Genomic DNA, 24,633 nt, shown 5'->3' on the forward strand with positions numbered 1-24,633 from the left:
GCCACTCCTAATTCTCGCCGCTATGGTTCCGTGCCAGCGGTGGCACCGGCCATGCGGGAAAAAAGAAAGACCCAGAAAGCTTGCCTTCGCGCATAGCGTTTGTCGCAAGCTTTTCCCGGTAAATATTACGGCTGCATATATATATATATATATATATATATATATATATATATATATATATATATGTATATATACATTGGGAAGGAAAACACGTATAGAGCTGCTCTCAAATTTCGCATCAGGGAGTATTGTAATCACCGGTGCATTTTTCGGGGAGGTGGATATTACGTACACGAGAAATCAAAATACATATTCAACTAATTAAAATTCACTAATTATCTTATTAATTACTTACTTTACTGCACATATTGCAATTTACGAATTGTAGCAGGTGAGTTTGCGAGGCATACCACTTCAGATGAACTAAACAAATATCTACCACTAGTAAGTATCAATTTCTAGCACTCTCACTTTCCATCCTGCTATATTCACCGATAGCTGTGTTGAGTCTACTGATTTAATCAGTAAAATAGCTCGATTCAATTCACCTGCCGTGTAGAGTTATGCACTAAGCTTTCACGGCTTCGCTGTATGCTGGAAGCAGACAGAACGCGAAAACGAAACCAATTATTTGCGAAACACGAACTACTTGGCCATGTTGCAAGCCTCAGCTGGCAACAACGGCTGTCTATGGCCGGTCCGGAAGCTCACGCTCGTGCTTCTTTTGCGGTGAATCTGGTGAATCGGTAGCTATCGGTCGCAGTACGGTTTCGAAAAAAAAAGGAGAAGCGCTACACTCTGTGCCGTTGCTCCATATTGTGATTGAAACGTCCTCGACTGTTAACGAAAATGTGATCCAAAAGCTGAAGAGTACTGACAAGTGTACACATTGTCGCGAAAGCCAATCGTGCGTATGCATCTACACGGGGGGCCATGCGAAAAGCAGTGTTCTTAACGAAATCTCAGCGTCTGTTTCTGTGTCTATATTTCGTCGGTTTTAACTGTGAATCCCCTGGGTCTGCTAGTAAATAAAAGTTTACATACAAAATTTAGCCTGCCGTACTAACCTTACAAAAGTGGCGCGCAGTGAGATCATATACTTCAGTGCTCATTTTTTTTGAGGCGCTTGCGTTCTTTGAGCAGCAGTTGTAAAACGTTTTTAGTTCTTTGACTTATTTGACAGCGATAACTGTTGGCACTGCGTAAACTATAATTTTGTAACCGTTAAAGTTCACTGCGTTGTAACGCCTGTCAAAGCAAACTAGTAAAAATGGGCGTTATCGTTCACTTCTGGTGTTAACAGCGCAAAACGTAGACGATACACGACACGAGAAGACGACACCACAAGCGCGACACCACATCGTTCACTTGTTTCCTCCGCAGTTCCTCCATGAGGGCCTGGTTTTCGGTTTAGGACATCATGATCGCCAAACAAGCATCTAGACAGCCACTGAAAGAAAAGTTTGTTCAGATCTACGAAGGATTTTTCAAGGCAAGTGCTGCAATTGGATGTTGTATTTGTGTCCCAGTCGTGTAAACCAATTGTATTCTTCTATCCAGGGCGTCGATCCTTCAGCAAATAATCAAAATTTTTGGGACGAACTGTTCTTGTTAAAGGTAAAAGAAAGTCGCCTGTTCTCGCTACAGTTTAGTAACCAATTGTTTGTCTCTAGGTCAATGTGAACTTTATACAACAACAGTTTGACAACCTGTCAGGGGAAGATCTCGTCAGACTCAAGGTAAACTAAATAATAAAGAGAAAGAGAAAAATAACTACTTTAAGGGTCAGCTTTGGTCGTTTACTTGGCGCTGCTTTAATTGTGTTCTATGTTTTGTTTGCAGGATACGATAAACAACCTCTTTTACCACTGCGTACAAGCCTTGCGAAGTGACCATCGTATACGAGTAGTGAATGCTTTGCAGGTAAGGCTCTAAGTAGAAAAAGTTCATTTTCAGTTATGAATGTATTGTGCTGGTATTACTGAGAACACAAAATTAGTTTTTAACTACTAGAGCAGGCTAGGCAATGTATGTGCTTAAACTGCTGTAGTTTTAAGCTGGTTGGAGGAAGCAGAATGGGACGGCACCGGTGACATAGAAAGGGCAGTGATTGTTGTGGGTCGAACATGTAATGGGGTAATGAAAATGAGAAAAATAAATGCCATTTTCCTTTTTTTTTTTGGTGCCTCCTCATGTTTTGGGTTTTAATTTCATTTACAAAAGCTGAGTGTGACTGCGAGCAGTGATATTGAACAGTGGCAGTTAACTTTAAAGTGCTTTACTGTATATTGATGCAGACAATTTTCTGTTGTGACTTCTACCGTTTGTACTGTCTCATGTGACTTCTACAGGGTTTGCTTCTACAGGGTTTACTAATGTAATGATGCTTTACTGCATGTAAGTGTCGTCACTTAGCCAAAGTCTCTTGCGTTGTACCGTTTCTCACTCCAGCCTCTTGGCTCCAAGAATTTTCTTGCTAGTGTCTTGCCACTTAACCTGACCTTGTTTCCCTCTGCGCCAAAAATCAAATCAAATCAAACTTTATTTCATCTCTCAACAAAGAGAAAAAGGGAAGGGGGGGGGGTGAAAGTGGCATTACTGCAGCTTGACTAAGTCCGGCCCCCTATGATACAATTCAACAGTGTGCAGCAGTAACATAGGTACATGACAGCTTAACATAAGTCTAGGCACTTTACAGAAAGTGTAAAGAAAAAAGAAACGTCCAATACAGTAACATGGATGCATAGGCAGTAAATTGGTTTTCTTTTTTTTTTTATCTAGCACAAAGAAATGAAAACTGGTATCAGAGAGGTACATACAAAATAATTTCAGGAAATAAGCTGCGGCAATGCAGCTAAAATGAAAATGAAATCAAAAATGAATACATCAGACACATCAAACTTTGTATAAATAGACGACATACGTTTATGTGCATATATATATATATACACACATATATAGGTAGGAATACACATACTCATGCGTACTGATATGTATACAATATTCAAATACAAGTACAAGAATCACACAACAAGATTTTGCAAAAGGAAATAAGTGAGAAAGGAACGAGAGGAGACATGGTATCCGGGTTTGTACCACTTGTAGTTAGGGTGTTTGGAAGGTCAGCAATGCGGTAGGATGTGGATTGCTGTCCATAATTCATCATCATCATCATCATCAGCCTAGTTACGCCCACTGCAGGGCAAAGGCCTCTCCCATACTTCTCCAACTACCCCGGTCATGTACTAATTGTGGCCATGTTGTCCCTGCAAACGTCTTAATTTCATCCGCCCACCTAACTTTCTGCCGCCCCCTGCTACGCTTCCCTTCCCTTGGAATCCAGTCCGTAACCCTTAATGACCATCGGTTATCTTCCCTCCTCATTACATGTCCTGCCCATGCCCATTTCTTTTTCTTGATTTCAACTAAGATGTCGTTTACCCGCGTTTGTTGCCTCACCCAATCTGCTCTTTTCTTATCCCTTAACGTTACACCCATCATTCTTCTTTCCATAGCTCGTTGCGTCGTCCTCAATTTCAGCAGAACCCTTTTCGTAAGCCTCCAGGTTTCTGCCCTATATGTGAGTACTGGTAACACACAGCTGTTATACACTTTCCTTTTGAGGGATAGTGGTAACCTGCTGTTCATGATTTGAGAATGCCTGCCAAACGCACTCCAGCCCATTCTTATTCTTCTGGTTATTTCAGTCTCATGATCCGGATCCGTGGTCATTACCTGCCCTAAGTAGATGTATTCCCTTACCACTTCCAGTGCTTCGCTACCTATCGTAAACTGCTGTTCTCTTCCGAGACTGTTAAACAATACTTTAGTTTTCTGCAAATTAATTTTCAGACCCACCCTTCTGCTTTGCCTCTCCAGGTCAGTGAGCATGCATTGCAATTGGTCTCCTGAGTTACTAAGCAAGGCAATATCATCAGCGAATCGCAAGTTGCTAAGGTATTCTCCATCAACTTTTATCCCCAATTCTTCCCACTCCAGGCCTCTGAATACCTCCTGTAAACATGCTGTGAATAGCATTGGAGATATCGTATCTCCCTGTCTGATGCCTTTCTTTATAGGGATTTTGTTACTTTCTTTGTGGAGGACTACGGTGGCTGTGGAGCCGCTATAGATATCTTCCAGTATTTTTACATATGGCTCATCTACACCCTGATTCCGTAATGCCTCCATGACTGCTGAGGTTTCGACTGAATCAAACGCTTTCTCGTAATCAATGAAAGCTATATATAAGGGTTGGTTATATTCTGCACATTTCTCTATCACTTGATTGACAGTGTGAATATGGTCTATTGTTGAGTAGCCTTTACGGAATCCTGCCTGGTCCTTTGGTTGACAGAAGTCTAAGGTGTTCCTGATTCTATTTGCGATTACCTTAGTAAATACTTTGTAGGCAACGGACAGTAAGCTGATCGGTCTATAATTTTTCAAGTCTTTGGCGTCCCCTTTCTTATGGATTAGGATTATGTTAGCGTTCTCCAAGATTCCGGTACGCTCGAGGTTATGAGGCATTGCGTATAGAGGGTGGCCAGTTTACAAAAATGTGTTAGCCAAATGTCTGCGTGTGTTATGTTATAGGGAATTTCGCAACAATTCAGGTTAAACAAATTTGCATAATCAACACTTCCTCTTCTCAACATAGTTCTGTACATGCATGCTAGACGAGATGAATAAATGAATTCAACTGGTATTAATTTGCATTTGTAAAAATATTTAGACGTGTGTTCTTTGGAGGAAAGATTAGCTACAGCGCGAATTGCTCGTTTTTGACATAATTTTAGTTTAGTGATGTTTTGTTTTGATGTTGTTGCCCAGACTAGGTGACAATAATTTAGTGTAGAAAGAAAAAGTGAGTTATACACAGTTCATTTTGCACTGGTAGGCAAGACATGTCGGTGTCTATGTAACAGTCCCGTTATTCTGTTTAGCTTTCCGCAATGACATTCTACATGTTTGTTCCAAAGTAGATATTCTGAAAATTTAACTCCTAGTATTTTAACCTCATTTAAAATTTTAATTTCTTCATCTTTTATATAAAACCTATTTTCAAATATTAGGGCCTTATGCTTTGGGTGAAACATGATAGCTTATGTTTTTTAAGCATTGATTCTTAAATAGTTTCTATCACACCAGTTTGCAATATCCTGGAGCACAATGTTTGCACAATTTACGAGAGTGTCCGGATTTGTGCCCCTGAAAAATATGTTGGTATCGTCTGCATATCCTATCCTTTTGATATTTTCAGTGGTCGAAAAAAGATCATTCATGTAAACAATGAAAAGAAGTGGTCTGAGAATGTTCGCTTGTGGCACACCTTGTGAGATAGGTTTTATTTTTGAGTTTGATTTATTATGGCTAATGTACTGAGACCGTTGTTGCAGATACAAAGACAAAAACTTGTTTGCGTGACCACGTACTCCGTGTTGTTCATCATCATCATCATCAGCCTGGTTACGCCCACTGCAGGGCAAAGGCCTCTCCCATACTTCTCCAACTACCCCGGTCATGTACTAATTGTGGCCATGTTGTCCCTGCAAACTTCTTAATCTCATCCGCCCACCTAACTTTCTGCCGCCCTCTGCTACGCTTCCCTTCCCTTGGAATCCATTCCGTAACTCTTAATGACCATCGGTTATCTTACCTCCTCATTACGTGTCCTGCCCATGCCCCCCATTTCTTTTTCTTGATTTCAACTAAGATATCATTAACTCGCGTTTGTTCCCTCACCCAATCTGCTCTTTTCTTATCCCTTAACATTACACCTATCATTCTTCTTTGCATAGCTTGTTGCGTCGTCCTCAATTTAAGTAGAACCCTTTTCGTAAGCCTCCAGGTTTCTGCCCCGTACGTGAGTACTGGTAAGACGCAGATGGGGGGGGGGGTGTGGCTTATAAACTTTTCTCTTGAGGGATAATCGCATGGTCCGGATCCGCAGTCACGACCTGTCCTAAGTAGATGTATTCCCTTGCCACTTCCAGTGCCTCACTACCTATCGTAAACTGCTGTTCTCTTCCGAGACTGTTAAACATTACTTTAGTTTTCTGCAGGTTAATTTTTAGACCCAGCCTTCGGCTTTGCCTCTCCAGGTCACTGAGCATGCATTGCAGTTGGTCCCCTGAGTTACTAAGCAAGGCAATATCATCAGCGAATTGCAAGTTACTAAAGTATTCTCCATTAACTCTTATCCCCAATTCTTCCCAATCCAGGTCTCTGAATACCTCCTGTAAACATGCTGTGAATAGCGTTGGAGAGATCGTATCTCCCTGCCTGACGCCTTTCTTTATTGGGAATTTGTTGCTCTCTTTATGGAGGACTACGGTGGCTGTGGAGCCGCTATATATATCTTTCAGTATTTTTACATACGGCTCGTCTACACCCTGATTCCGCAATGCCTCCATGACTGCTGAGGTTTCGACTGAATCAAATGCTTTCTCGTAATCAATCTCGTGTTTTTCAAGCTTAGCTAAAAGTGTGATATGATGAGCAGTATCAAATGCTTTTGTGAGATCTAAATATATACCTAAGACCAGTTCTTTTGCATCAAGTGCCGCAGTTATTAACTCTTTTTGGGTTAGTAAAGCCAATTACGTTGATTTGCCTTTGAGAAAACTATACTCTGATGTCGAGATAAGCGAGTGTTTGTCAAAGAAACCATACAATTGCTTGTGTGATTTTTTTCTAATCCCTTCGAAAAGACAGGTAAAATGGAAATCGGCCTAAAATTATTTGGGTCGTTTTTATTTCCACCTTTATGGATTGCTGCCACTTTTACAATCTGCATTTCCTTCGGAAAGCAGCTCTTTTCTAAGCATAAGTTGTAAATTTCAACTAAAATGGGCGCAATTATGTCTATAACAAATTTAACTGGCCTAACTTCCGCATCATTTGCATCACGTGACTTGGAATTTTTTAGGCTATAAAACATAGTTTTAACTTCATTCTCACTTGTGGGAAAAAACACCATACTACCAGAAAATTTTGCTATTTTATGAATCGAGGGTATTCTTGTTCTGCTACAACTTGTAGGCACTCCAACAGCTATGAAATGATCATTTAAAAGATTTGAAAGATCTGCCACGCAAACAATGTGGTTGTTCACAAACATGCTGTCAACATGAGAAACATTGGTCTGTTCTATAAGGCTGTTTAGTCGCTTCCAGAACAGGGCAGAGTTGCTCACAACATCGTTAAAATAGGCTTGATGATAGTCTTTTTTTCGCGGCTTTTAGTTTAGCATTGAGTTTATTTCTAAACACCTTGAAAGCCTTAAGTTTGTCGATATCTTTAGTTTTCACAAATTCCCAGTACATGCACTTTTTCAAATTTATCTGCTTGTGAAGGGACGTGTTTATGCAAGGTTTTCGAGAGTTCTTACATTTTCTGATAACGATATCTGGAAAATGTCTTTTATATATACCGTAGCTTTAAAATCCACAATGAACACTTCGTACATGCTATCTGCGTCGCTACACGATAGAAGATGACTTCAATCATGAATCTGAACTTCCATTTGAAAGGCATGAATGGAATGATCTGTAATATCCTGCGTGCACACAGGACTGCTATGTTCACACTTTACTTAATTTCCATCAGAAATAAAAGCAAAGACAGGGAGATGGTCACTAATATCGCACATAAGTGTTCCACTTGACACAGTTTCACAGTCTGCATTTGTAATGAAGAGATCAAGTAGGCTCGCTGTTCTAACAGTAATGTGAGTTGATTAATTTATAACATTTTTAAATCCACTATATGTGAGAATTGACTGAAAATCACTACTAATGCTGGAAACAGATGGCAAACCTATGTTCAGGTCACTGCTGAGAAACAGTACATATTTGTTTTGGGACACAAATTCTAACATTTCCTCAAAAAAATCAAGAAAAACTTTACACCGAGCGCTAGGAGGCCGGTATACCACGGATGTAATCCTGGAGCCGTTTTGCACAGTTAATATTTCGAAATTATCATTTGAGACAGAGGATTCCTCCCGAATTTGTACTGTGTGAGCGCGACTAACCTTCAGCAACATGCCACCGCCCCGGCGTTGCGGATGGTTTAGCACGAAGGTTTAATAACCAGTAATGTAAACGGAACGTTTTGTCATGAGTACCAAGTTTCCCAGACCATTATGGCGTCATAGTGAACACCAGTAGAATCAATGAGCAAATCTATATCATCGTGCTTATTTTTCAATGATCGCGCATTAAGATGAAGGAAGGCTAAGAAGTTTTTGTTTCACAGTGTTTTTAGGTTTGTCGGCGCAACAGCCATCTTGGCACAACAATAAAATAAGACATAAGCTTGGGATTGAGAGAGATCGCTCTGGAAGGCTTATCATGGCTCTTCAGCAATGTTTATCATGAGCTATACGTCGTAGGGGCTATTGAGCTGAAGCACAGGGGAGCTATCTTCTCAACTTGTGAAGACTTTCCGGTCCTTGGTCCGTAAATGCTTCCACCCCACCTGCCTCTTTTTTGCCCTCACAGTGCCAAGTATCTGCTTGTTTTTTCGGGTGAGATGCTCGTTTATGTACACAGTACTTGCTTTCCCGTGCCCCAGCATAGTAGTCATGATCTGCATTTTCTTTTGCTTTCGTAAGGACTGCATTATGCTTTTCTCGCCTCACAAACTGCACGACAATGTTTTTATTTCTCTTTACGGTTGGTACTTTATGACAAATGTCAATGTTACTTTCGGTCACAGACTCACCGACAAATTCTGCCAACTTGGTGACGGCTTCAAGTAGCTCATAGTCTGCAGGGATGCCCTTAATTTCAATGTTGTTTGTTCAAGAATAGTGTTTGAGGTCTTTGATTTGGTGGGTTAACCTGCGGTTTTGCTCCTGCAGAGCTTGGTTGCTAGTCTTAAGCGACTTAATGTCTTTCATAAGTTCTTTGACATCCCTGTGACATTCGGCCACTGTATCACAGTACTGTATCACAGTACTGTATCACAGTTCAGTACTGTATCGCTACAGTACTGAACACTTTTCTTAAGCGCTTTGAATTCATCAAGAACCTCCCTTTTGAAATTTATCAAATCTTGTTGTGAACTGTTGAAGTCTTCTGCATCCACGCGTTTTCCCTTCGGAGGCGGCATTTCTTAGAAATGATGCTGTGTGTGTGCATTACCTGTCAACTGGTAACGCACACACACAAAAAAAGCAACCACCAGTACAACAGCTGTGTTTGGCAGCAGTGTGAAAGGAAATAGGCATGAAAAACACGTACAGAAAACTTTGCTTACCTGCAAAAAGCAGGAAAGTCAATGCGGGTGACCGTATTGCACCGCTGCCGAACTCTTCATAACCATAATAGTCTAGTCATAACCGTAATGGTCTTGATAACATTCTTTCCAATCTCATGATTGTTGCGAGTGGCTGAATGAACTAAAGAATAATGTTTTACCTCTGGTATGCAAGGAATGTTATGCACTATTGTACCAGGATTATCTCAGTAGTATGTGTGTAAAAAATTTAAACTTAATCTGACTGAGTGTGCTTGTGTGCTCGCAGGCTGGATTGGATTGAATGATTTACAAGACCAACTGTCAGGCTACTATGTTTCTGGATATGGGAGAATGAAATATGTCGAGCATTTGTAATGCAATAATGTGCCTGTTTGGGCTGGTTGTTGCATGTCTGAAGAAAACGAGTAACAGCGCTGGACAACGTGATGTGACTGAGACAGACGAAGTGCTTCGTTTGTTTCAGTCACGTCTGGTTGTCCAGTGCTGTTACTCGTTTTCTTCAAGCATTTATATTTGATGCTTATGACTTGAACATGAAGCAGTAATGTTTTTAAAAATTCTTATAGCACATACACCGTCATGTGGATCCTTAGTGTGATATAAAGGTGAACTAGTTGGTGAGGAGTCATCATGAAAAAAAAGGCGTAAAAATGGAATACAGAAGTAAACGGGACAGCACTATGTTCATCCACCTGCTGTATTGCAGCTGTTCGTGAGAAAAGGGGGATAAAAAAAGAGATGGCAGAGTTGAACAAAACTAATGCATTTGGGAAGTTGAAGAATGCTTGCTATGTTGAGCCTGTGCCTCTTACTCCTATATTAGCTACACTGAAATGCGCAGCTAAAGTACAGACCGCATTGTGTTTTGCTGTAATGGCACTCTGCAGTGGGTGAATAGGAGCACTCAGAACTTCTATGTGACATTATACGTAGATAATGAAATAAATTTTACTATTTCATTTGCTTAACATGTTTATGTGCACTGACAAGTTGTGAGGTGTATGTTAGCTAATTTCCACAGTTACTTGGATGCTGTACTTTTTTGTAGTTGTGAAATTTGGTGCAACACATTAATTTTAATTGTTATTTTTGCCAGACACTGTGTGCCCTTATTCAAGGTGTCTACAAGAAATCTCATGGCGACTATGGCTTTGACATCATCAATCTCCTCATTGGATTTGATATGGCTGAAGCAACAATGCAGGTAGGCTTTTAAAACAGCTTTATTTTTGGTCTCCTTTATCATATACAGTAAGTTGTGAAATTTTACGTGAAATTACTATGTTTCACATACCTCTATTCCAGTATCACTAAACAAAAGTTATACGATCTTTAAAGTTTACCTATGTTTCTGCTCAGAAAGCCACTTATTTATCAACGAGACAGAAACAGAGACCGCACATTGTTTTCCCAAACCTTCTTTGTTTCTGCAATTTATTGGTTAAGTTTCTTTCTAGGCCCAAAGGTTCTGAGCCTTTTAAGGCTTTTAGGGTTGTAGATGACTATTTGTTATTGTTTAGCAGTTGTGCAGCTGTTTCAAGTGCAGATGTCCCTGGTGTACTGTGGTCTGAATGCACGTATTCCACTTAAAATCGAGATCGCACTGCATCTAGAAAACTGCATCAAGTTTATCAGCTTCAAGAAGAATTTCACAAATACATCTGAATGTACAAAATTCTTATGACCAGCGCATTAAAGTACTTTTTTTGTAATATGACTCTGTGCATTCTAAACATAGCAGTACCGTAATGAACACATGCTCAGAAAATATGCTAAAAAAGGTACATTGGCAGATTGAAAGCCTAAATAAGCGCTTAAATGCCTAATTTAATGAGCTCTCCTAGAGTGGGCAGCTTTTGAGAACCTCAAAGCAGCACAATTGGGGAGGCAGGTATGGGAACACTGGAGCAGGACAATGAAGGGGAACAGTGGCCAGAGTTTGCAGACAAATGTGATGTCCAGTAAGTTAGCTACTTTACAGTTATATTGTGGTGCTTAGTTTCTCTGTGTAAGAACACTGAAGGGTCAGAATCAATGCCTAGAAGAGTGAGGTTTGTAGGTTGGGGAACACAGTGATGGAGCTGCGTTGGCACATGTGTACTTATGTAGCAAGTAAATTTGTATCGTGATGCAGTATTTCTCAGTTAGTGCTCTTCCTTTGGACACAGATGGCACGATTAACAGGCATAGCAGGCTCTAATGGCTTTCAGTTGTTGCAAACAGGGTGGCACTGGCACTTTTGCTATGCCTGGAACCTAAATGTCCACAGGAACCTTTGCATACCCATCCTTTAATTAGCCATGTGGACAGCATTGCTTGGCTAAAGGAGTACTGACAGAAAACTTTAGTCTAGCGTTGATTGCTTTAAGGTCTAACTGCATGTATATGTGCTGGTACACGAAAGCTCGTGCCCACGCACCTCACGCATGCTCAGACGGTGCAGGACAGATTATACACTTCGAAGTGCGGCGTGAGCGCAGATATCTAATGTTTACATACGTTAAGAAATGGCATTGTTCAACATGGCAGCACCTATGACTCTCACTTCAGCGTGAATTATTGTGATGGCTACATTCTCACTCGTGTTGATTGCCAGGAACTATTGAAATGAGCTTTCACCTTCTCTAAACTCACCTGAAACGTTAGTTATGAGCGCATAGTAAGTCTAATTTGGGAGATAGTTCTGTGATTCCGGTGCCTGTCGGCCTAACGGGATGTGTTGGCATAGTAACAGCAGGATTATGGTGGCTAGAGGAGTAGGTGTGCCGACTGACCCGTCTGGAGCATAGTTTGCCACTTCTCCGCATCATGATGCAAAAGTGGGGCTGTGTTCAGTACAACGGTTCTCAGCGGCGCATGTCGTCTGGTACTTGTGGCAGACGGCACGCAACAAATAAAGCATGCAGAGTAAAAAACTGTAATCTGTAGCCATCAGTTTATGCAATGAGGTGATACAGGTCTCTGTTAATGCGTGTTTGAGTTCAGCATATCTCTAACACATGTTGAAGCTTCTACGACGAAAAGGTGAGCAGCATGGTTAGCAGAAGCTCATCTATGATGGTGAACAAGCGGAGTCTGCACCAAATAGGGGCAGTATTTCTGCTTCAGAGAAGATCAACAAATGCACTTATTTCTTCGCTCTGATATAAATCATGGGGGCCTAAAGCAGCATTGTTCTCAGCGCTGACAGGAGCAGCAGCGGCAGAGGATGCTTTTGGAATAGTTCCTAAAGTGCGATTTCACTCATGTTGTGGACTAAGAGATGCTTACCAATGATGCAGTAATATGGTACTTCTGCTCATCTCTATAATATGATGCCTGAGAAAATAAGAAAATTTTTTCGGACTGTGATCACACAATGCAATTATGACTGCAAACCCTTGAAGAGATCAGCGTAACAAGCTGCGAATGAACCCTGCACAAATTACGACACCTAGATATCTGGGCTGGTGCTTGTGGAGCTTGTCATCGCGAATGTGTTGCATCATGCTCGGTCACTGGATCTGGAAGTGGAAGGTTCCACGGCTGCTGCATTTTCTCTTTGAGAAAAATTAGTTTTTAACATTACGCTCAATAAAGCTTCCTTGTTTTTGTGTTCCCGTACCTTAAATTAAAAGTCTTGGAGGGACGCATACCAAAATGTCCCGCAAAGGTCCCGCACTTTGAAAAACACTGGTTTAGGCTATTTTCTCTGCCTCTATTGATGCAGATGATGCTTGATAACCTTCATACCCAGCCAGACATAATGTAAAAGTGTCAATGAATGATGTAGTTTTATTGTCATCGACCCTCTGGCTTAAATGGAATTTCTATGTAAAGGAAATGTGGGCAAACTACAGGTATGCTCATTGCTGTAATTATTTTTCTTGGTTTCACTTTCTTTTTTGTCATATAGGAACTGATTGAATTGATCCGTGGCTTTCTGGAAGGTGATTACACTCACAGCCTTAAATCGTTGGTCCTCCGGTTTCTGCTCGTGCTTGTAACAGTAAGTGTGTGCTTACAGATTCTTTTTGCTTGAGTTGATAGGACTTTTTCTACTTGTGTGATTCTTCTAGACTGTGTAAGACAATTGTACCTTTGTATTGGTATCTTATTTGTGTAAAAATAACATGGCTATGAAAGTAACATGAAGGAGACTTCTGGTAGCTGGCTTAAAATAAGAAGGGAACACACATACTTGATTATAATAAGAATTAATGATGCCTAATGCTGCCTTATCTGTGGACTTGAAATTCTTTGCATGACGTGATGGACAATCTGCTACTGCAGTGCGTCTGACCATGGGACCATGCGCACTTATGCGGGGTCCTTTGTGTGCATACATTACGGCAATGCATTGCCACTTGCACTGTTCTGCTAAAAATGTCCTAATGGGATCATAAAAGGCTGTAAAATGGTGCCAGGTGTGTGCACAGTGAGGTTGTATGCACGCATATCACTGCAGTGGATTGAACCATTGGATTTAAAGTCCCGAGATCAGCTTTTTTACTGCACTTGGACCCCTTCTGTGCTAAATTCTGACTCTTTTTCAGTTACTTCTGCCTTTCTTCAGGGATCTGTGCTGGGTACACTTTTATTTCTGGTTTACATTAATGATGTTGGCTGTAATGTTACCTCACATGCAGATGATTGTGTTGTATACTGTGAGATTAGGGATTACTCTGATATAACTACTTTACAGCCTGATTTAAACCAAATCTGTTCATGGTGTGACAAATGGCTCATGATATTAAACAATTCATTGCGCAAATACATATGTTTCAGTCGCAAACGGAGCGTTATGAGCTCGGGGTATTGTTTCCGTAACGAAAGAATTACAATAAGTTAACCATACAACATACTTAGTCGTAACATTTTCATCGAGCCTTACATGGCAAACCCACATAGATACTGTAGCCACTAAATCCGGTTGAGTCTTGATTCTTATAAGCGAAACTTAAACATTCTCCTCAGGTTGTTAGGGAACTTATTTACATAACTAACATTTGTCCCTTTCTTGAATGTGCTTGCAAGTGCTCGCATATTAAAGTACCATAACAGCGCTTAGAAATCATTCAAAACCATGCGGTAAAATTTGCAACAATGCAGTACCGACCCTTGAGTAGCATCACAGAAATAAAGAAACAGCTTAGTTAGCGTGACTTATCAACACAACGTGCATTTCTTCGTCTAACTTTCTTAAGGGTTATACTCCTAAGACGAAGTGCAGTTTGAAAAGATAGCTACCTTCTTCATGCTCCTACATACATGTCACTGCATCATGATCACGCCATAAAGATAAAAGAAATGGCCTATTGTTCTTTATCAAAATTCATTTGTTTCCTTACACATTCAGGTAATGGATTAGTCTTCCAGCACATGTTGTGCTAAGTTCTTGCGATTCTAGCTTTTTTTGTTATGCTCAAGCACTTTTTGCAGCTCCTGGCATAATTTTTTTGCCTTTTCTTGTACTTTTTGTTGTTTGATTGATGTTTTTGTTGTTGATTTTTGTTGAATGTAGCATGGCAGAGCCTGTCTGTGAAGGTTTTTAGGCACATTCAAGGCTATTTGTGTCGTTTGCCACCCCCCTTACTGTAATGCCTCCGGGCGAAAGCAGGATTGTAAATAAATTAGTAAAAGGCCCATTCGTTTCACCCCTAATCAGAGACAAGTAAAGAATGCAGGGGTTGCTCCTCCCAAGTAATGTGACATACCAGCTCTGACTATGAGCATGCCACCGTCATGTGCTGTGCATGAACAGCCAAAAACACCAAATGTGCAGACTAAGAAGACATCTCCACAGCACAAATGGGTCATTTTAACAGGGGATAAAGAATGCAATCTAATTGACCTTGTGTACAAAGTACCCCGTCTTTTGTTTGTGGGCGTGTGCCACCACCGAGATGTACCAGGAAAGGCTGAATTGCATGATGGATCCTTTCACCGACATGTGTATCACCAACACCTGCTCTAACTAGATGCATGTCACATGGGCGGCTGAAGTGCTGCCAAGCCCTCTCCTACTGCCGTCTATCATGCAACAGAAGCAGCTGCTAGAGGCGCTGTTGTCTGACACTACACTCGGGCTCGACTCTGACCATGCTGAGGTAGTGAGGGACCGCAGTGTGCTCAGTTGTGCATTTGGTAACATTCTCTTTTGCAAGAAGTCGACTTGTAGCCTAACATTTCAAGTTTAGCTTCCTTGTCTAGACTTCTGCTAGACCTTGCAGTTATGCAGTATTGCTGCATGCCACAGTATACGCAAGGACAGCAGACTTTCTAAAAAAAATTTTCTAGAGGATTTGCCGCAAGACATATGGGAAAGGATAGCAGACTTGTGTGTTTCTTTTGAGCAGTTGCACTAAGAACTTAAGCTGCCTGTAGTTAAGTCAAACACTTTAAAAATGCTGCCCGTGTATATACAGTAGAACCTCGTTGATATGTTCCCGTTACGTGCATTTTCCCGGTGCCTACATTCACAATCGAAAACACGAAAAATTACCCAATAGAGTTACGCTCATTTTTTACCTGCTCATACGTTCCTGGAGAACACAATTTTTTGGCACCAACATTCAGTACGTCACCAAAATGTGATCATATGATACGTTTCCCGGCAGCTAGATCCCATGTAAGCAAGAAAATGTGCGATCGAGAATAGTACATAGCTGCCTGCCGCAGGAATACTCGTAATTCGCGTAATTCAGTTTCTAGACATTTCCTTGGTCTTTGAACAAAATCACGTTTGTTGGCAGTACTCCCTAAGATCTTCGAAGGCGTTGTTAAATTTTCAATCCAAGCATTCTAAATTATTTAAAAACGGAATTGCCATGTCGTGCCTTAAGTCTTCCCTCACCAGATCCTGCATGCACAAAATGAGCGCCAGTTTTAATGCGCAGGTCCGGCGCCTATTAGAAGCAGGTTATCCTAGTGTAGCGGTGGCCACTGTGGCTGAGTGCCTAAAGAAGTCGGTTTCGAGAGGGACGGACGTGATTACAGAAAGCAGTAATAGCAAAAAAAGAGTAGTGGCTATTCCGTATATTCATTCAGTGTCGCACAGGCTTAAAGAAGTTGCAAGTAGATATGATGTTAATGTTGCTTTCACTGCTCCCAATAAGCTAGGTAAGATATGCGCTGCCGTACAGAATAAAAAGTAGCGGGTAAAAGGCAAAAAACGGACAGATATTTTTCCAGTGAAGCTCAATAAGAACAACAGTTTTACTGACTGTCGTATGGGTGTGGTTTATAAAACTCCCCTTAGCTGTGGCCAGTTCTACGTAGGGCAAGCGGGACGGTAAATCAATCAGAGGCTAATGGAACATAAGAGGTCGTTAACCGGTGGATCACCTTCTAATCTTTCGCTACATTGCCGAGATTGTAACTGCACGTTAGAGTTAGATGAATGCGCGATATTGTACAGGCATAAGAATGAAGCTACGCGTCTTATGGTAGAGGCATGGCATATCTATAGTGGTGTAAGTGCGTGCGTGAGTCAGCCTTCGATTACTTTACATAAGGAAGAGATTAAGTGCCTTAACAGTTATCTCTCACGTAGACCGGCACTTGTACCAGACTGACACGTGGTGTTACCATTCCTGAGCATGCGCATATGAGTTTTGTGTCTTCTTTCTTTTTTCGCCTCAGTGCTCCCTTCAGTTGATAGTCCGCGTTCGTGGTGTCCACTTCTCTACTCTTGTGTCCTGTCTGCACGCCTCACTTCTTTTTTGCATTATAAAGCCTACACATAATAAAGGCAAGATTGGTTACAGCTTTTTTTTAGTCATGGAAGTGCGGAAAGTAATGAAATGCGGCATCTACTTAAGAATGTTTGGTGCGTGCAGACCGCTCGGTTTGTCTTGGAAGAGTCGTTCGCTTAGCATTCGACAGATGGTAAGCACGATCATTATTAGCTAGACTTGGCACACAACATATGGCTGCGGCAAGTTCGGGGTGCGATCATTACGTGGGAAATAAAAAAAATAGAATTTTGACGACAAAATTCAGGGGTGCGATCATTACGCGAGTACGATCATTATGCGAGTAAATATGGTACGCTGCTTTCAGGCACTTCCTAAATTATGTTCTTTTGCAAAGGTTGGGATTTAACCGTACTCCTTTAACTTTGAGTGCTGATTTGCCATAAAGTTCTCCCCATTTTGGTTAAACTTTATCTGGGTGGCATTTACAGTTCTCCCTGGGCAATGGTCTAAATTCTGCACCGCTCGTAAGTCACGCTTATAATGCTTTGAAGTGCTTGTATAATGAATTTATTCCAAAGGCAGTTATTAATGCACTCTTGAACTGTGCTGTCATGTTACCTGTAGCCTTATTCTAATTTTAGCCGAATCTAATCAAGCTACTTTGTTTAGTCCACTGAAGATGCCAGTGACACGTAATCCGAATGTTGCATATAGCGCGCGCATGAAAATATATATCATACTAAAAAACAGTAAAAAGAAAAGAAGGTCCTGTATTTACATGTAAAGCCCCTAATTAAGCCAGAAATGGTGAAGTTAAGCCACACATAGCACTTAAAGGGACTCTGAAACGATTTTGACGATTTTGTACAAACATACTGAGTCATTAGAGTAGGTCCTTCTGATCATTAATTGATGTGTCTAAGTGCTCTGCGTAAAGTGTGTAATTTATTATAAGGTTATAAAAATGTACATCGCTGCCGATCACACCACACCGCTCGGTTGAATTTTCAGCCGCCCCTAACCATTTGATGTAAATTGCCCAATGATGCTAGTAGGGTGATCTATCCGATTGGCTGCCCAGGGCGTGTCATCAACAATTTTTTCAACTATATGGTGAACAAATGTTCTTCGTAATAGTTAGAATGTTAGTTAATTTGTTTCTATAAAAAGAAAGTAACAGAAAGAGAATGCACAAGAACAATTTCTCACTACACTTAAGTACTTCCGGCACACAGCAAGTGTCGTCTGCTTGTGTTACAACGTGCTCCCTGTTGACGAGAGCTCCGCGGTCAATGTCGGTCTCAGTCTTTTTGCAAGCACCATGATTCGCATTTGTTGCATTGTGGGCTGCAAACGTAGCGACTGGCAATATTTCAAGCTGCGAAATAGCCGAAAAAGGCTGTATATAACACTTTCTAGCATTTGCTAAAGGGATTCTTTTACTAAGGGTGTAATTGAACACCACACAATCTAGCTTCATGTTGTGATCTGCCATAATGTTTTCCATATAATATCTAAATTCAATCTTGGTGGCATTTGTACTTCTCGCAGGGCATCGAGCAAAATTTTTCGGCATTTATAATAATGATTAAACCACTCTTATAATGCTTCAGAGGGCATAAATATCTAATTTATTGCAACAACCCTAATTAAACCTCACACTTTAAACGTTACCTATACGTCTATCATAATTTGCCCCTTATTTAGACCAACTAAAACATCTTGCATCTCGTTTATTTCAATGGTGGCGCCGCAGAGACCTAATGCAGAACCACTGCTTTCAACTCAGTGCCATGCTGCTACTGTACATTGTTTATGATTCCAGTTATACTGCACATAAAACCAGCGCAGATAATTTAACTTTAATGCCCTAAACGTTGAGCTAGAAGCCATGTGCTGTATACCGCGCTCTGCTGTGGGCCATCTCGACCCATTGAAGCGCTGCATGAGACAGTGTCAGAGCCTAGTGCCACCACGCAGTGAAGACACATAACTACATGGCTGGGCGACTACAGTGGGAGAGTCACACTCACACCAGACACAATAAGCTCCCACAACAGGATAAACAACAGGATTTTGCGACAAAGAAACATCTGAGGAAAATGAAGGAGGGACATGGGTACAAAGAATAAGTTAGGAGAGGGAGACCTGGATGAGGGGTGATTAGCTGGGGCACATATTCACATTTGCTTTGACAATCATTTGCTGCTGCTTTCTTGACCTGCTAGACTGTAGTCATGCCTCCTGCCATTGAGAAGTTAGCTTTCCTGTAAGGCTTAGCCGCTGAGTGGCTGAGCCTATTGCATTTTAAGAGAGTAGCTCTAGCTCAGTGCCAACACCAATTTCCCCGTGCCCCGTGCATTGCATGTAAAAGGCAGAAATGTTCTTGGGCAGTCACTGAACTGATATGAAAGAAATTTTGATTGAAGGTGTCAGTTGTTTTCTTGTAGCAAAAATTGCCAAAAATGACTGAAAATAAAGAATACTGCACAAAGTTTACATTTCATACCCTGCACTGAAAATGGTTGTTCAAATTCTGGGAACAGCATCTATTAGAGTGTCAAGAGCACACAAATACGGCATGTTCAAGCTTATGTGTTGTTGGGATAAGTTCTGCAAAAGTCATCTTCACAAATTAGTAGCCGTGCAAAAGCACCTGTGTACCGTGCGTTAGGTGCACGTTAAAGAACCCCACGTGGTCAAAATGAATCCATAGTCCATCACTACGGTGGGCTTCATTATCAAACCGTGGTTTTGGCACGTAAAATGCAAGAATTAATTTTTTAAAGTTAGTAGCATACTCCAGAGCACTGTGCAACATAACTGGTTTTTCTACTTTAAAGGACCTAATTTGCTCAGTTCACAGTAATGTAATATCCGTTTTAATATGGTATTACAAATTTGTAAACTTGATGTTTTGTTAGACGTTTTCTAATTGTGACGCCTGACATTCTCTTTTATATCTAACAAGTCTCATCGAAATCAGTTTAGTGGTTGCTGACACACTTTTTCCTTTTTTTAACCTATTTTAATAAGTGCTTTAGAAGGAAATCTTCTTTAATGTGCATGATTGGGGTAAACAATGACTGCCATGATGTTAGGACCGTAATTATGCTATAACACAATGTGCTTGTTCAGGCTGGCAGTTATAGAAAATGAAATTGTATAACATTTAAGCATGTATGGCATTTAACTATTAGCAGGGACTGTATATCGATGTTAATCAGATCTGATCAAATATTTTTTTAAAACAAAAGCAAGGTGCACCTACTTAAAAATACATTTATAATGTGCTTGGATGAGGTGAATCCCCATATATTCACAGAAGACTCATTGTGAAATCAATACACCTGCAGATATAAGGTTCCTGGTCATATTTAAGAAGAAAGATACATGCAGAGAGCATTTTCTCTGCACAATGAAATAGTGCCAAGAAGGTTATGTTGCATAAATTATGAGCATAACATAATTGTGATGCATAAAAAAACTTTTGGAAACAATTGTCATCATACACAAGCAGTGACAGGATTGGATGAGAGAATGATATTGTGCATTGTTTTCCATGGCAGTCAGTAGCATAGTTCTTTGAGGATCTATGAACGAGTGAGAAAGCTTCAGTTATGGATCGCAAATAAATATGAGTAGAAGAAAGACAGGTTTCTGGACAACATGTAGATGAATAATTTTTTAGCATTGACAAGCCAAAGTAAATTGAGTAATCTTTATTATACGAGTAGGATTCCGCATTTTCAGTGTTTATTTTTGATGAAATTCAGCATTAGAACTTGACGAAGTTCTTCAGTGGTAATTTTTTCAAAAGAATTTTGTGTTGACTGGTGTTTATTATTTTTTTCTTTTGAATTATTCAAAATTTGGAGTTTTTGTTTTGAATGGTCGCACATTTCCTTCCCATTTCTAGGTCTTCTGTGCACTAGAAAATTTAACCGGCAAGTGCCTTGGTTTTGTGAAGTAAGGGTTAATATAGACAGTATTTACAGTATTTACCGAAAACATGGAACCCTAGCTGTGAGGTATAAATGTGTAAGGTTGTAGTTATGGAAGTGATTGATTTTAATTATGCAATAGCTATCCAAGATCTCCTGAATATCAGAATGAAAAGGAGTATTTGCTATAACCTCAATTTCTTTCTTCTTTAGCAGTAGTAATCAGTTCGTTTTTCTTTGTCGTCATTCACCAAACCAAGTGAGCTTATGTAAACTGGGTTAAAATTAAGAACAATTGTCCAGCAAAAGTTTTATGCATTCAGGTAACACGTATATATTTTTATTTATTTGGCCATCAGTATGCACAAGCTTCTATGCATTTCATTCACGCTATGGTCCCAAGTTAGGGTACTGGAAAAGTGCTCTGTTTTAATTGTCTGATGTACAGCTGGCATCAGCCAAAGTGATAGTTTTAAAACACCTTCCAAACAATTTGTTATATGTGGAGATATGTAAAGATAATTGTGCTTTGAAACTGAGCATAGCTCTTTATGAGTTAAGTGACATTACCTGCATTTTATTATGTGCACTGTTAGCCGTTTAAAAAGCACGTCATCTGTGGTTTATACTACCACCAGTGTGAGATTATTTGACGCCTAGTTTTTCATATCCAGAGTGACTGCTTTGGTAAAATTTGTTCAACCCTTTAAGATGCTGTGCATTCAGTTGTGTGCACCAACAGCATTGATAAAAGTAATTATATTTAAAATGTGTCACATACATCTTAAAACTCTTCTGATTGGAATCATGCTGCAAGCATGAATAAAATGTGTGTTTTAGTAAAATGAGGTGAAGGTAGATGGTTGGGTATTTTTGTTTGGTGCGACTATGTTGTATGCAGCGGGTTCACTTCTTTCATTGTTTTTCACAGTGTGTTGCACCAGGTGTAATTTTCTAGTGGCTGGATAGGTGCTTTTTAAGCCTGCTAGACATGAAATAATGGATGTTCTCATATCTGATGTTCCTATAGTGAGTTTTCGCATGGAATTCACATTCTGTAAACTTGACAAAACTTGCTGGAGAATTTAAAATTCTTATTCTATTCTGGAGCTGTACGTTTTTAATGAAGCTGAAGATGTAAGAAATGTGGTGAAATCAAGTTTTAAATCATCAGAATTAGTTGGCACCTGAAAGGGTTAACTCAAGGTTGACAAAGTGTGCTCCTTTCCATCAGTCATGTTGTAGTTCTTTGATAACTGATTTCTGATAGGTAACTGAATAATTTTTGGCTTTAATAGGTGTAAGTAAAAGACGTCCTGTGTTATATTTGTGGGTTGCTGTTTCTGTGGCTGGAGCAGTTCCTAATTATGGGCGTATGCTTGCCTTCTACTTTACATTTTAGTAGATTGTTAGAAGCCAGTGCACTCAAGTGGTTTTTAGCTATGACACCACTGAAATGATTGTGTGTTTCTCGGTTTTCAAAATCTTCCAGGCTACTGAAAATGTTAGCAATAACACGCTGCTGGAGTATGTCATGATGAACTGTGTTTTTGAAGCCATTCTACAGGTACAGTTGGCATCAATCTTTCTTAAGCATAGTTTTACCTCGTGACTTCTGTTTAACAGTGGTGCTTTCTCATTACAGCTGCTTGCAGACAAGCATTCTCGAGCACACTGTGGCTATGACGCGGTCTTGGTCTTGACAATTCTTGTGAGCTATAGAAAGTATGAGGTGAGCACTTTGCTGTCACCTTTAAAAAAATATCATTTTGGTGTATCCTATAAGCGGGCCATACTGTTGAGTAGCAGTGCCAAGGGTAGAGTAATATCCTTGATGGTGTTTACCCTGCCTTGCCTATGATGCACGTTGTCCAGCAAACAGAATAAGGTTATAGTGGGACAAACATATTAGGATGTGGTAAAAACCAGATCACATGAATTAAATTTGGGAGGTAATACATAAATTTTCAAAACAGTTCGTTATGAAAGGTATAAGCACCAACCCGGTTCATCCATTTGAAATGACACCCTTTTTTTTTCTGTGTAGGCAGCCAACCCTTACATTGTGAAGCTTTCTATTGTGGACAATGAACTGGCATTGAATGTAAGTATTGCAGGTGTTTGGGGGCAAAACATTTCCAGGTTGCACAAGGCACTTTAGTGAGATAGATATGTTTTTGTTATTTAGCCATTGTTTTATGTAGGTCCTACAATTCTTTAAGTTTCATAAACTATAGTCTGTATAAATCAATAATTGGACGACATCTTGTCTGGTCGGGAAGTGGATTCATATTAGAAATACAATTAATAGAATGCGGACCAAAATGATTATGTTGAAGGAATTAGACATTTTAGCTTCCACACCAAAGCCTTGTTCACTCAGAACAAGGCTTCCGTGTGGAAGCCGAAACGTCTAACCCCTTCGACAACATCATTTTGGTCGACATTCTGTTAACTGGCTTTCTAATATCAATCTAGTTTCTATACTTTGGTGCTTATTCCTTCTTGCATTAAAGATGACCAGGGTATTGCAATTTAGTGGGACTCGATCTCTGCCGTCTTGGTAGATATAATGAGACTGTTAAAGCCCCAGTTGGAGAGGATGATGCTGCTGTAAACTGCAAGTGACTTAATGAGAGCAGCATTCCGGGCAAGTTGATAATCCATTACTTAAATGATATTGCACGACACTAAAAAATGACACGGACGTGAGAGAAGACGACTGCTTGATGTGACTGCTTGATATCAGGTTGCCTACTGTAGGAGTGCCTTGCCATAAAGCTTTCTGATGTTGCCCGTAGATTTTAACCATTGCGCAAGTGTTTCCAAAAATTTTAAGAGCTGAATTTACTCATAGCCAAAGCACACAACCGAGAATTGGGGTGTGCACTCTGCACTTATATGCGCAGCCTAATGCATGCGCCTCTCTATGCATGCTGATGTTCTAAACAATTACCTAGTAAACCCAGTTTTTTCATTGCTCTCGTGATCTGAAAATTTCTCTGAGTTCCTGCCTATGCATTTCACAACATAAGATCAGCATTCAAACATGGCTGAAATGTGAGATGAAGGTGTGGAAACCTCACTTCCTCTTTGTTCAAAAACTCTTAGTGGTTTTCTTAAAGTGACCATTACTTGTTTCAGGGGTATGGAATGGTTGTATCCACTGCCCTTGCTGAATTCAATCGGTGAGAAACGTTACATTCAATTGTTTTCTGGTGTCCCAGCATGGAAGCTGGAAAACATGTTTCTTGTACATCTTTGTGTTTTTTGTAAATGTTTTGTGTGAACATTGGCGGCTTGCTGCTCTGCGCCCTTTAATTGAGCACGGTCATAGTGTTGGTGAAGCTGGTGCACACGTGCAGAGCACATAACACAGACCGTTTTCTGTGAAGGCTGTTCTCTTGAAGGTGCTGCTATCCTTCGTGCTTGTCACCTTGAAGGCAAGCAGTTATGTGCAACCATGCCTGCCAACTGTGTGAAAGTGTACCAGAGCTTTTAATTTGCTGCACTAGTGTCATAGTAAGTCATAGTTAAGTGGTAGTGTGGATGCTTTTCTTTTTCTCTTTATCTAGGTATTCAGGTAAAACTATGAGCTGATAAGCAGCAAGGATTGTGCGTTGTCAGAGGAGTAGCATGGTAGACAACTACACTGTTTAGCACTTTCAGCACGAGCATATTATGCCCCTGTGCTCCGTCACTCGGTGCTGACTGAATAACAGGTTGATGCACGGATGAAA

General features: G+C 40.4%; 1 protein-coding gene across 3 annotated transcripts in view; it reads left to right on the top strand.

The window, feature by feature from the left end:
- The first annotated feature begins 680 nt into the window (after window positions 1-680).
- Window positions 681-24,633, top strand: part of LOC142566046 (armadillo-like helical domain-containing protein 3) — a 73,221-nt gene continuing 49,268 nt past the window's right edge. For 2 of the 3 annotated variants that reach the window (XM_075676755.1, XM_075676757.1), the window contains exons 1-11: window positions 681-907; window positions 1,384-1,492; window positions 1,561-1,617; window positions 1,674-1,739; window positions 1,843-1,923; window positions 10,367-10,474; window positions 13,166-13,258; window positions 22,386-22,460; window positions 22,539-22,625; window positions 22,941-22,997; window positions 24,038-24,081. In XM_075676755.1, the coding sequence (XP_075532870.1) occupies window positions 1,421-1,492; window positions 1,561-1,617; window positions 1,674-1,739; window positions 1,843-1,923; window positions 10,367-10,474; window positions 13,166-13,258; window positions 22,386-22,460; window positions 22,539-22,625; window positions 22,941-22,997; window positions 24,038-24,081 (740 nt within the window). In that variant the 5' untranslated portion in view covers window positions 681-907; window positions 1,384-1,420. The remainder of the gene's footprint in view (window positions 908-1,383; window positions 1,493-1,560; window positions 1,618-1,673; window positions 1,740-1,842; window positions 1,924-10,366; window positions 10,475-13,165; window positions 13,259-22,385; window positions 22,461-22,538; window positions 22,626-22,940; window positions 22,998-24,037; window positions 24,082-24,633) is intronic. The other variant, XM_075676756.1, reaches the window with a different exon arrangement.

This window comes from Dermacentor variabilis, unplaced genomic scaffold (genome assembly GCF_050947875.1).
Source record: "Dermacentor variabilis isolate Ectoservices unplaced genomic scaffold, ASM5094787v1 scaffold_12, whole genome shotgun sequence".
In the NCBI taxonomy this organism is placed as follows: domain Eukaryota; kingdom Metazoa; phylum Arthropoda; class Arachnida; order Ixodida; family Ixodidae; genus Dermacentor; species Dermacentor variabilis.